Below are 13,259 nucleotides of genomic sequence, written 5' to 3' on the forward strand. Positions count from 1 at the left end.
CAGCATTCTTTGAGCTGGTCTGCTTGAGATAAGCAACATATTTACAATAATTGCAATAATGATTCTCGATTAAGTCCTTATGCTGTGCTGATGCGTGACAAAGGAACAAGAGAGAGCATTTGTGCATGAAATTGTACACAAATACAGAGATGAAAAGCTTGCAGTCCTGTCTGGGGAGAGGAATTGGATGGGATGGGATCCAGCACACAAATCCTTCCGCTAGCTGCCCGTGAATTTTATGCCAACGATTTGTTGGTTTGTATCGCTATTTAGGAACAGTCTATCCTTTCATTCAGTACCCATTCAATTATGCAGAGATAGGCATTTGTGCGTGCACGAGAGAACCCATTAGCCAGAATCCAGGCAACAATAATAATCCCATGTGAATAACTGGTGGTATCAGCGTCTAAAGGGGCTTCTTATGCACAATCCCTGCCCTGGAAAACTATTAGCCTCGGATGAAAAAGTTTGCAGAGACGAGTTGGAAACACCTGCAAGTGATGTATCCTATGATGAGCCAAGAACTCACTGGTGTGAGCACACTGGTCTCACCTCTCTCGTGCACTGGGTTTATCTGTCTATGAAGGCATTAAACCCTCCCCCCTGCAAAAAAAAACCCAAACAAAAAACAAACACACACACACACACTACAGGCTGCTTTCCAGCAAAGGTTGCTAAAGTGGCATACAATAGGGGTGTGCACAAAACTGGTTTGCCCAGTTCGGTTCGAGTCCAAACCAGACTCGAACCAGACCGGGCATGTTCGGTTTGGGCACCCCAAACTAGAACCTGGGCTTGGCTCGAATTCAAGTCAGTTCAGGGTTCTACAGTGTAGCTTTCTTTCTTTCTTTTAAACTTACCAGCGGGCTTGGAGGCCTCCATGGGGTGCAGCTGTGGCCACGGGGTGTGTGTTTCCAGCAGTTCCCCCTCCCCCCGCTGGCCTCCTCCCAGTCTTGTATGGGCTGTTTCGGACCACAGAGGCCATTTTGGAGGCTGCAGTGCTTGTGCCCTGGCCATTTGTGTGGCCAGGTGACCTGGCCCCAGAGGCCGCCAAAGCTGACAGTAAGTTAAAGGATAATTTAAAAACCACTTTAGAACCCTGTGTCAGCCCTGAGGGTTCGGCTCAACCTTGATCCCTTGAGCCGGCCCGGTTCGATGGCGAACTGGCTTGACCTCGAGCCATTTCGCACATCCTTAGCATACAATGATGGTTTGAATATTCAACAGAAACAAATACAATACCACAAATACCAGATAAAAAACAATCATTCAGGGTTCAAATTAAGCCATCTGAAAGCCAACCAGACTAAGGCACCTTTAACTACCCTTCCCTCCTATCTGTAGAGTGCCCTATAGGTGTGTGAGCGCGCTCAACACTCTTATGGTCCACATCTCTTGTCAAAGAAAGCCCTCGGAGCACAAACCGTTTCAATTCTGTGTCTTCCTACAGAATCAAACACACTGTTGAAGCCGCGGCAGTGATAACAGCAGCACTATGGAGTCATAACTCAGGGGTGGAACTGTAGCTCAGTGGTAGAGGATCTGCTTTGCACAGGGAAAGTCCCAAGTTCAATTCCTGGCAGCATCTCCAGGCACGCTAGGAAAGCCTCTTGCCTGAAGCCCTGGAGAACCTCTGCCCGTCAGTACAGACAATAGCAAGCTGAATGGACTAAAGGTCTGACTCAGTAAAAGGCGGCTTCCTGTGTTCCTAATAGCATTATTCTTTCTGTTTATTTACTGTATGTCTGCACATCAATTAGACACGGAGCATGGCCCAAGGCTCCTCATTTTTCTGATTTCCCCTTGCAAATTAGAATGCAAATAGAACTTAGAAATAAGTTGGAGGTGATTAAACATCTGACTTACCAAACACAACTACCGGGATGGTGAGGTTCCCGGAGAGCCCGTGTTTAGTGTTGCTCAGAAATATGGTGTAGTTCCCAGCATGCCTTGGTCTCACATCCCTTATGACCAGCCTGTACTTCATCGGATCTGGTTCATAGCTGGTGTCATTCTTCATGATTGGCTTGCCATCTTTGTACCTGTTTTGAACACCAAGGAAAGGTGAATCAAAATCTGGTTATTTATTTATTTATATTTATTTATTAACATATTTTTATACTGCCCAAAACCTAAGTCTCTGGGTGGTTTACAACAAAATAAAAACAGAAAGTAAAACATTAGTTAAAATAAAAATGAAAAGTTTAAAACATTACAACAATTTAAAATTTCTTTAAAGAATATCTTAAAACAGCATTAAAACCATTCAAACAATATTAATTAAAAGCCTGGGTGAACAGATGCATCTTTAAAGGCTTTTAAAAAGCTGTCAGAGATGGGGCAGCTCTTATTACGGTTAGACAGTGTAGAGAATAAATAAATATTTGTAGGAGGAGGAGTAGATGTAGCATTTTAAGGGTGGGAGGATCAGGGTGAACACACATCCTGGAATATGTTTTCAGTTCCCAGAATGCGGGTTCAGGGCACAGAACATGCCTGCAAACCATTCTTCCTGTAACCTTGGAGAAGCCGCTGCCAGTCTGTGTCGACAATACTGAGCTAGGTAGACCAATGGTCTGACTCAGTAGATGGCAGCTTCCTAGGTCCACCACACTGGGATTCGTTACATAATCTTCGCTCTACTTTTGCACTTTCCTCATCAGTTTCAAGTGCCACTTTGGACCTTACCAGGTCACTCTGGGTGGGGGAAAAGCTTCAACCTTCCAAGCAAGTTTCAGCATCTTCTGCCCCGATACTGCCCTGATGATCTCAGGAGGAGGTTCCTTCTTATAGGGAAACCTGAGGAAAGCTCTCCCTTGGAAAAACAAGAAAAAGGGCCATTAGTCTTCGGAGTCTTCTGCAAAACAATCATTAAGCTACAAAATACAAGAGTCTTCGTACTAACCACCGGAATGAAGACAGAGACAACTGCAACAGAGGTGGCCGGGTTTTCCACCCTGCACACTGAATTGGCTCAGAAATAGCCCCCCCTCCCTCCCAAATAGGCTCCACTTCTTTCTGAGTCAATGTGAATGCAATCTCAGTAAGCTCTTGGGAAAGCCCGCTGGGGCCTTAAGAACATTAAAAGGGCTCTGCTGGATCAGACCAAAATGTGGTGCATCTAGTCCAGAATCCTAAGTGGCCAACCAGATGCCTCCAGCAGCCTCAAAACAGAACCTTTGAGCTGATAGAGGAGAGCTGGTCTTGTGGTAGCAAGCATGAATTGTCCCCTTTGCTAAGCAGGGTCTGCCCTGGTTTGCATTTGAATGGGAGACTACATGTGAGCGCACTGTGAGATACTTCCCTTAGGGAACAGGGCCACTCTGGGAAGAGCATGTGCCTGTTTGCATGCTGGCATCTCCAGATAGGGCAGAGAGAGACTCCTGCTTGCAACCTTGGAGAAGCTGCTGCCAGTCTGTGCTGACAATACTGAGCTAGATGGACCAATGGTCTGACTCAGTATAAGGCAACTTCCTATGTACCTATATTCCTAGTCTTGCTTGTAGGCTTCCCAAAGCATCTAGATCAGTGGCGGCCAACCTGAGGGTTTTGAGTTGTTGTTGGACAATTTATTATGGCTGGGGATTATGGGAGTTGTAGTCCAGTGACATTTGGACAGCTTTAGGTTGGCCACCCCTAAAGACAGTCAGCAAGACAGTCACTGTAGGGTGGCTGGACGAGGTCGGTCTTTGGGCTGATCAAGCTGAGTCCTTCTTACTCTATTTATTTATTTGCACGCTGCCTTTCAGGCCAAGGCCTTACATGGAATGTTAAAAAAAGAAAAAGAAAAAAAAGGACCCCCCCTGAGCAATCAGGTTTCTTGCTGCATCTGCTGGTGGTTCTTAAAGCTGCAGCAGGACCGATACAAATAACCCCCAAGAAGTGGCCACCAGGATGACTCTGGTACCAGGTGACAGGTGGCAGAGCCTGGGGCCTCTCCTCCATTGGGCCACCAGTGGAAGAGTCCCTCTGGCCCATCTCTTCTCAGCAGCATCTGACCCCAAGCAGCAGCAGCAAAGGCTGAGAGGACAGCTAGCAGTCCTTGCCTCCGTCCAGGTGTTTAGTGGCAGCTATTGCTTTACATTTTTCTCATGTGAAGAATCCCCAAGGCAATGGCCACAACCTTTACAATGCTGGTACGTTTGTTTGTTTGTTTGTTTGTTTGTTTGTTTGATTTATATACTGCCTGGCTCCAGGGGCTCCAGGCGGTTCACAAAAACAAATACGAACAAGACCAGCTATTAACACAAGAATGGACACAAATCTAAACACATTCAGAAATTACAGCAATTAAAAATTTAAAACTCAGAAATTACCAAAAGCCTGGCTTAAAAAAAGCACGTCTTAAGGGCTCTTTGGAAGGCTGGTAAAGATTTTAAACCACGAATGTCTATAAGGAGCACCTCACACAGCCTAGGAGCCACCACAGAGATGGGTATGAGCCTCTGCCAGACGAGCTGGCGGGATAGGGAGACAGACTTCTCTCTCTCTCGATGATCTTAATGTGCGGTGAGGATCATGCAGGAGGAGGCGCTCTCCCAGGTCAACTGGTCCTAAGCCATTTAGGGCTTTAAAGGTCATTACCAGGACTTCATATTTAGTCTGGAAACCTATTGGCAGCCAATGCAATTGCTTTAAAACTGGCATAATATGGTCTCTCCGAGACACCCCAGAGACCAGTCTAGCTGCTGCATTTTGAACCAATGGAAATTTCCAAACTACATATAAAAGCTGCCCCACGTAAAGCGGCTATGACATAGCTGGACTTCTCCTGTCCTGCAAACTGAGGACATGCTTGCATTCTTTGTGCATGCAGAAGGCTCCAAATTCCCTCCCTGGCAGAATCTCCAAGATAGGGCTAAGAGAGATTCCTGCCGGCAACCTTGGAGAAGCCGCTGCCAGTCTGTACAGACAATACTGAGCTAGATGGATCAATGGTCTGACTCAGTATAAGGCAGCTTCCTATGTCCCCAGGATCCTATGATAGGAGCAGGCAGGTGTGCCGTGTCTCTGGTGCCTGCGCATAAGGCATTTGGTGCCCATTGCTGCTTTCCAGCCAGGTTCTCTCGTCATGCTTAGAAGTTAGTCTTACTGTAGATGGTGACTGTGACGTTCTTCAATACTATTACTGTTGCATTGTCCACAGTGCCTAGGCATATATACGTTCCTCTGTCTCCCATGGTAACATTCTGGATCGTCACATTACTGGTGCCTTTATACACTGGCTTACTTTTGTCCAAAGACTTTGTAGGTATATATTCCTAAAGGGGCCCCAAAAGACACAGAGCATAGAGTCAAATATGAGATGAGCAAAGTTCAAATTCATTTAGGAATGCATCTAGTCCAGAACCATACAGCTCAAAGCTAAGGGTTGGTAGCAAGCATGAATTGCCCCCTTTACGAAGCAAGGTCTGCCCTGGTTTGCATGTGAATGGGAGACTGTAAGATACTCCCCTGTATTTGAATGTGAGCACTGTAAAATAGGGCTGCTCTGGGAAGAGCACCCTCATACTTGCATGCAGAAGGTTCCATGTTCCCTCCCTGTCATCTCCAGATAGGGCTGAGAGAGACTCCTGCCTGCAACCTTGGAGAAGCCACTGCCAGTCTGTGTAGACAATACTGAGCTAGATGGGCCAATGTTCTGACTCAGTATATGGCAGCTTCCTATGTTCCTAACATTCAGCTCTTCCCTCATACAAGGCCATGGAGTCCAGCGACATCTAAGGCTAAACCAAAGCAAATCCCCTCTCAGGTAAACGTTCAGTTCAGAAACTTGTGGATCAATAAGCCCCGCCCTCCTGCAACATCAGTAGCAATCCTGCCTTCCCCGGGTGAGAATTGTGTTGCAAATGTTCCTAATAGCAGTGTTCTTTCAGTCACACTCTACTCCTAAAAACTGGCTTGGTGCCAGACTCTTCCAATGACAGCACAATTAGGGATGAAGTGCTTAGACCAGAATTGGGTAGGGACCGTTTGTTCCAACTGGAGAGTGGCCTTTGGGGGATGAACCCGGGACCTCCCATTTTCTGAGGGTTTATGGGCCAGTTGTGCAAAGAGTGCAGGAGGTGGGTGCCATGGGGCCTCTCACTGCACCAGATGTTTTAGAGTTGGGAGGTGTCTAGAACCATGGCGGCATCCGTGGCATCTCCTTGCCATGTTGGAGGACTCAGAGCATATGAGGCAAGACCTGGCAGTGCCTAGCGACTGCTCTGGGCCATTCTAGGCCTTGTCATGGTTACCCACAAGTTCTGGTATGGCAGCCAGTGGCAAAATCAACGGCTCCCTTTATGTGCCGGGTTTTTGGAACAGTCATGCACTAGGCCTTGTATTCTGTGCTTTGAGGCACCCACGGAAAGGAAGTAGTACCATCACCATCACTTCTTCTTGCTAAGTGCCTCAGGAGGACAGACATAAGGAGGCTTAGCTGATCTTGGCTCTTCTGTGCACACCCAGAATATTCTGTGGAATGCATTCCCTCTGTTCCACACACCCTCGTCCCTCTAAGTGGGTCTGTGCACCCCGCTATTATCCCCGCCCCCCAGAAAGCAGGGGCATTGCAGAACATTCGGTGGAGCTGATGTGATCATTCCCGTTGCTGCCCAAGGTTTCTGGAGTGCGACAAAGTATTTCTGCTCATCTTTAATCATGGTATCTCTGCACTGGTGCCATGAAGAGAGAGCTTAGCCCTCCTAGGTCAACTGCTAGCAACTGAACACTTGCTGAGAAAATGCTATGATCATGTCATAGAGCAGATCTTGATGATATTCTGAAGAGCAGAAGCTGCAAATCACCAAGAAGCACACTGCAAGGATGCAAACTTCTGCCTTCATCCAAAGGATGGATTTGAGCAACTCACTTTCTTTCCGGGAAATTTCCATGCAAATGAAATCCGCCCATTAAAAAATGTCTCAGCAGTGCATTCCAAATGGAGGGTTTCTCCAACCAACAGCCTTTTGGGTGTTGCTTTCACAGCCAAATTCTGTATCCTTCTCTCTGAAAAAATAAAAATCCAATATCCAATCAAGAACACAAAACAGCTACTGATATTGCATGCAGATATCAAACACTTAGCAAATATTTGGCAAGTATCAGAGGATCCACCACCTAATGATGCAGAGGGGAAATTACTTGCTGCTTTGAATCCCCGCTGGTATGTTTCTCAGACTATGGGAAACACTTATATTGGGCAGCAGAGACAGAGGAAGATGCTGAAAGGCATCATCTCATACTGCAGGAGAGATGGCAATGGTCACCCCATCCTGTATTCTACAGAAAAAAACCCCAGGGCTCTGTGGACGCCAGGAGTCGACACTGACTTGACGGCACAACTTTACTATCAGGGAATTCAGAGAATGCTTGACATCAGCATTTGCAGGGGAGGGACTGCTGAAGAGCCATCATGGGTGCAAATGGATTTCATCTCGAACAGGAATTAAGCAAGGAATAAGCTTCAGTGGTGGAAATCAAGATATGAGTCAGGTGCTGGTCTCCAGCCTGCGTAGTGAGGGCCAGTCACTCACCCACTTTGTGTGTAATGTATAAGGAGGCGATTCTCTCTCCACCAACCGAAGCCACACACTGGAGCATGCCACTGAAGAATTCAAAGGAGGGCGAAATGACATGGAATCCTCTCTTGGGGTCCCAGTCCATCTTCTTGCAGCTGAATGCTTTAATGGAAGGAGTCTAAGCAAGAAATGACAAGGGCTGAAATTACAAGGCAGCAGATTTAGGTTAGAGGTTAGGAAGAACTTCTTAAGAGCGGTTCAGCCATGGAACTGTAGAACTCGCTGCCACTGGATGTGGCGATGGCCACCACTCTAGATGGTTTTAAAAGGAGATTTAGAGAAATTCATGGAGGGTAGGGCTTTCGAGGGCTATTAGCCTTGGTAGCTGTGGTGACATGTCCTTGCTGTTTCTCCCACTTGTAAGTGCATCTGGTGGGCCACTGTGGGAGGCAGCATGCTGGACTGGATAGGCCTTGGCCTGATCCAGCAAGGCTGTCCATATGTCCTTAAGGAATAGTTGGTTTCATGCAGTGCTGGGCTCGCTTTCCCTGGAGGTTTTCAAGACAAAGCCTGGGTAGCCATCTGTGAGGGATGCTGTAATGACTTACAGTGAGCAGACCTCCAAGCCAAGGTCCCTTCTAACTCTAATGTTCTAAGAGAAGAGAGATGCTGCAGTTCCCTCAGCTTAGGAACATAGGAAGCTGCCTTCTACCGAGTCAGACTATTGGTCCAGCTAGCTCAGTATTGTCTTCACAGACTGGCAGCAGCTTCTCCAAGGTTGCTGGCAGGAGTCTCTCTCAGCCCTGTCTCGGAGAAGCTAACAGGGAGGGAATTCAGAGCCTTCTGCATGCAAGCAGGCAGATGCTCTTCCTAAGCCCATCCCCTAAGGGGAATGACTTAACAGTGCTCACACATGCAGTCTCTCATTAAAATGCAAAGCAGGGCAGACCCTGCTTAGCAAAGGGGACAATTCATGTTTGCCACCTCAAGACCAGGAACACAGGAAGCTGCCTTACACCAAGTGAGACCATTGGTTCAGCTAGATTGGTATTGTCTACCCAGACTGGCAGCGGCTTCTCCAAGGTTGCAGGCAGGAGTCTCTCCCAGCCCTATCTTGGAGATGCTGCCAGGGAGGGAACTTGGAGCTTTTTGCATGCAAGCAGGCAGGTGCTCCTCCCAGAGCGGACCTATCCCCTAAAGAAGAAATCCTACAGTGTTCAGCTTGAAGGAATGTCCTTAACTGAAAGCAAAACCCATGGGTATGCCACAGTATTTGCTTGTTCTGATGCCCTGTCAACCTCAACTCTCTTCTTTCCACACTTCCCCTTGGTTTTGAGTGTCATTTATTTAACTCATATATGCCGTTTTCCAAAACAACCCTTTAAGAAAAACCAGGACTGAACTTCACGTGATGCTTACACCATTATTAGCCCTTAGCTTTTCCTTAATCAATTGCAGTTGGATCAGCCTCCCTCCTACACCCCCTCAGATTAGGAGAGTGCCAAAGGCATAGGTTTAAAGTCCTCTTACTGTACTTCCTAGAGAAAACTCTCCCCCGTCTCAGAACACTAGAACCAGGGGTCATCTCATGAAACCGGTGGCCTGGAAATTTAGGACCAATCAAAAGAAGTACTTTTTCACACAGCACATAATTAATCTGTGGAATTCTATGCCACAGGATGTGCTGATGGCCAATAGCCTGGATGGCTTTAAAAGGGGCTTAGACAACTTCACGGAGGACAACTCTATTAAAGGCTATGAGTTTTGATCCCCTTCTTGGTGAACAATTCAGCCTCCCAAGAGACTTATTCCTCCCTCCACTTTCCTCCATGTTAATTTTATATTAGGGGGAACTTCCAGCCCTGGGCACTATTCTGATTCAGCTTGGCATGCGGAGTGAGGATCTTTTTAGTATTAACAATCCGTACTTCCCCCCATAAATATTTAAAAGATATGGAGTGCAGTCATTTTAAAGTATAATGGAAACCTAAGAAATGTAATTTATGAGAGAAGAGTACATTTGCTACAGGAATAATAAAATTGAATAAAGTTGAATATTATGGCTTTATGGATGAGCATCCCCTGATGGTCAGAAAAAAACCCAGGAAAAAAATTTCTTTTAGAAGGGCTCACAGATTAAAGTTCTTCATATAATATTTAAATACATCTGTACTTTAAAAAGAAAAAGGCACAAATCTATCCATGACTTGAAAAGACCTTGTGGTATTTTTCCTCTTTGCGGCAGTTTTATCACTGATTGGTGATTACTGTTGGAAGAGGATGTTCTAAATTTGTCTTATGGCTGACTCCTTCCTTCCCTGCTCCCTCAACTTCCTCTGAGCACAGGAAGCAGCCAGGATGGCTCCATATATTTCCAGACAATGCCAAAACAACAAATAGTATTTCCTTAAATGGGAACAGAACGACAGGCTCCCAAGGTAAACACACACCTAACCAGGAGGTTCTTCCTCTTTGCTGGAGACATCTCTCTTGCCAAGAGGCACCTTCCGTTTGGCATATAAATTCTGTCCCCACCCCATCCGTCTCCTTCAAAGGAGGAAGAAATGAAACTTTGGCCCAGATTTCATAGTGGCTCAAAATGGAAACATCCTTCCACCCATCTGAAGGGCAAAGTAGCAGGGAGGACGTCCTTCAGTGAAGAAACAGGACATGGTGACCGTCAAGGGGTTTGGCACAATGCCAGGTGGGGAAGGGTGAAGGCCCGGGACCAAAGGTCTGTCTATCGCAGCACACAATAAAGGGCCAACATTTTTCCAGTTGGTCAATGCACCTCGAGGGCTGGTTCCAAGTGAATATCTCCCATAAGAAGACCATTGAAGATATTCCCTGTAGAGGCACCTTTGGATATTCCCTGTAGAGGCTGCCCTTGGAACGTGCTGTGAATACACAACCTTGTTGGTTGACAAAGTGGACAACCTTGTCATGGACAACCTTGTGAGAAGAGCCAGATCTGATCAGGCCACACTACTGAAGGGAGCATGGGTCACGTCTGGTACATGGCAAACGGCACAGAACAGGGCTGCACAACTTCACCCCTCCTGCAGCTGCTGGACTACAAATCCCATCATCCCTGACTACTGGCCACAGTGACAGGGGGATTATGGGAGTTATAGTCCCAAAGTTGTACAGCTCTGGTATAGAACCTTGCCTCTAGAATTTGAAAAGGGGTGCTCACCACTAGTTGCAGCTCTGGTTTGACATCTGGGGAGGTGACCCGGCACGGAACGATAACATCTGTCGCATTCTCTACGTAGATCACATCGGGAGTGGTTTGGTGGGTTAGGACGAAAGGCTTCTTTTCATCTGCAAAACACAGAAACCTTGTTATCTGCTCTGCTCCTGAACTGCTCAAGGGGGTGGGACTGATTCTCAGGGAGGGCTCGCTCATTGGCCTCTCTGCCACTGCTGAGGCAGAGGACATCAGCAGAAGGCACTCGACCACACAAGGATCCTCCTGAGCAGACATTAGGTATAGCGGGAGGGAGTTCTTTGAGTTTGTGCACAGAACTGAACTCATTTATTTACGGTCAACGACCAAATAAACACCACTGCAAAGAGCAATACAGTACAATACAATGACATAAGTAAAAATTTAAAAACCAGTTTGCAGACACCTTGTTTTACATGCCTCCAAACAAAAACAAGCAATCTTATGAGTAACTTCTTCATGCCTATCTCCTAAAAAATAAACAATAAAATGTTCCTCAGACCAATCCAAATGTTTCTTTTGATAGGGGGCGATCTGAATGGAACGGGCGATATCATAGAAAGGGCAGTTAAACAAAGTATGTGTTAATGTTTCCACCTTAGCAGCTCCACATGGGCACAAACATTCCTCCAAGGGGCTCCCTCGAAATCTGCCCTCCAACACAGCTGAAGGGAGGACATTAAAACGGGCCTGAGAGAAGACCCTTCTCAGCCTGGGTGTAGGCAAATGTGTAAGGTATGCGGCTGGCCTCAGGTAATTTGAAAAGCTGAGATAGTTTGTTCTAGATGGAAGAATGACATGCCAAAACCCACCCCCACTGAGACAGGGAATATGTTGGGTTCAGAAGCTGCCTTGAAAAGGGGATTCTCTTACAGTGCTCACACACACAGCCTCCCATTCAAATGCAAACCAGGGTGGACCCTGCTTAGCAAAGGGGACCATTCATACTTGCTGCCACAAGGCCAGCTCCCCTCCTGTCAGTTGGATAAAATCAAATATGAAAAAACAAGGATTTGAAGGTGGGGTCAGTGCTTTAGAGCAGAGGTTCCCAACCAGGGCTCCTCCAGATGTTGCTGCACTACAACTGCATTATAAACAAACAGGCCCCTTCCTGACTACATGAACTTTGTAGACATGGAGAACAGCCAGTCAGCATGCTATTGGCTGAGCTGGAGGGCAGGGTCCAGATTCCTCCTCACATGTTCATTGGACATGTTGCCAGGGGGAGTTTCGTCTCCATAGTCCTGTTGGGTTGGTGTGTGGCTGATGTGCTCTGTCCTAAACGCCTCTCTTCTAGTACTGCATCTCAACACAGCAGGCTGTCTGACATTTAGGCAGCACTGAAATTGCCATTTTTAAAAGCATTTATTATTCTTTCATTACTTTCCAAAGAGAGGGGGCTATAGCTCATTGATAGAGCATCAGCTTTGCAGGCAGAAAGCCCCAGGTTCAATCCCTGGCAGCATCTCTAGGCAGGGTGGAGAAAGACTCTGGCCTGAAAACTTGGAGAGATGCTGCCAGCCAGTGTAGACAATACTCAGCTAGATGGACCGATGGTCTGACTTGGTATAAGGCAGCTTCCTACATTCCTATCTATTTATTTGCCCCACTGCTATCCTGCCTTATTCTGTCTGGAACTCTAGGCATGCAGGATTCCCCAGGTGGTCTCCCATCTGGCTGCTGGCTATACTCAGACCTGTTTAACTTAAGCTAAGTGGCCATACCATGTGCCTTCATAGTATGTCCTGGGATTTTAATGGTCATTGTGTTTAAGAAGTTCCTCCACATACGAAAATACGAAGCTGCTTTATACTGAATCAGATCATTGGTCCTTCTAGTCCAGCATTATTCACACTGACTGACAGCAATCTCTGGGCTCTCAGGCAGAGATCTCTCTTCATCATCTATCTAGTTCTTTTTTCCAAGGGATGCCGGCGACCTTTTGCATGCAGAGCACGTGTTCTACCACTGCACTATGGCCCCTCTCCAAAGGGGAATTAAGGGAAGCATCTATCTCATATAAATTCAATAATTTACTTTCTGCAAGATTGCTTATTGTGAATCTTTTAACAGCAGCCAAGATTGTTCTGGCCTGACACTGGAAATCGGCAGTTCTGCCAACCATCAAAGATGGGAAGCACCAAGGTTCTGGAAGCTGCCGAGATGGATAAGCTTACAGACAAGATCTGACAAAAACAAAAAACAAAAACCCACAAAACCCTGCAAATTGCAATCGCCAGATTCAAGGACAGAGAAACTTGACTCTATTCCAATTATATTAGAATGCACATCGTACATTTACCACACTGGAAACAAATAGCTTTTTCTAATATTGTTCATAGTTTCACAGTCCTAAAGAGCGCCTTCTGGGCCCTGAAGGCAGAAGGCCTGCCTCAAGCTCATAAATACAGTTCACAAGTAAGTTTGAAGGCCAGATTTCTAGAGCTTCTCCCTGCCTTTGAGTAAAATAGGCATTCGCCTATGCAGAAAAGAGCCAGCAGTCCACATGAGTTGGGCTGGCACAT

At 46.5% G+C, this 13,259-nt stretch overlaps 1 protein-coding gene across 6 annotated transcripts in view; it reads right to left on the minus strand.

The window, feature by feature from the left end:
- Positions 1-13,259, minus strand: part of LOC128335359 (vascular endothelial growth factor receptor kdr-like) — a 207,074-nt gene that overhangs the window by 97,676 nt on the left and 96,139 nt on the right. For all 6 annotated transcript variants that reach the window (XM_053273429.1, XM_053273431.1, XM_053273432.1 and 3 more), the window contains exons 4-9: positions 10,702-10,829; positions 7,521-7,683; positions 6,857-6,993; positions 5,093-5,261; positions 2,689-2,815; positions 1,867-2,042 (exon numbers count right to left, since the gene is read on the minus strand). In XM_053273429.1, the coding sequence (XP_053129404.1) occupies positions 1,867-2,042; positions 2,689-2,815; positions 5,093-5,261; positions 6,857-6,993; positions 7,521-7,683; positions 10,702-10,829 (900 nt within the window). The remainder of the gene's footprint in view (positions 1-1,866; positions 2,043-2,688; positions 2,816-5,092; positions 5,262-6,856; positions 6,994-7,520; positions 7,684-10,701; positions 10,830-13,259) is intronic.

Source organism: Hemicordylus capensis, chromosome 11, assembly GCF_027244095.1.
Source record: "Hemicordylus capensis ecotype Gifberg chromosome 11, rHemCap1.1.pri, whole genome shotgun sequence".
NCBI lineage: Eukaryota > Metazoa > Chordata > Lepidosauria > Squamata > Cordylidae > Hemicordylus > Hemicordylus capensis.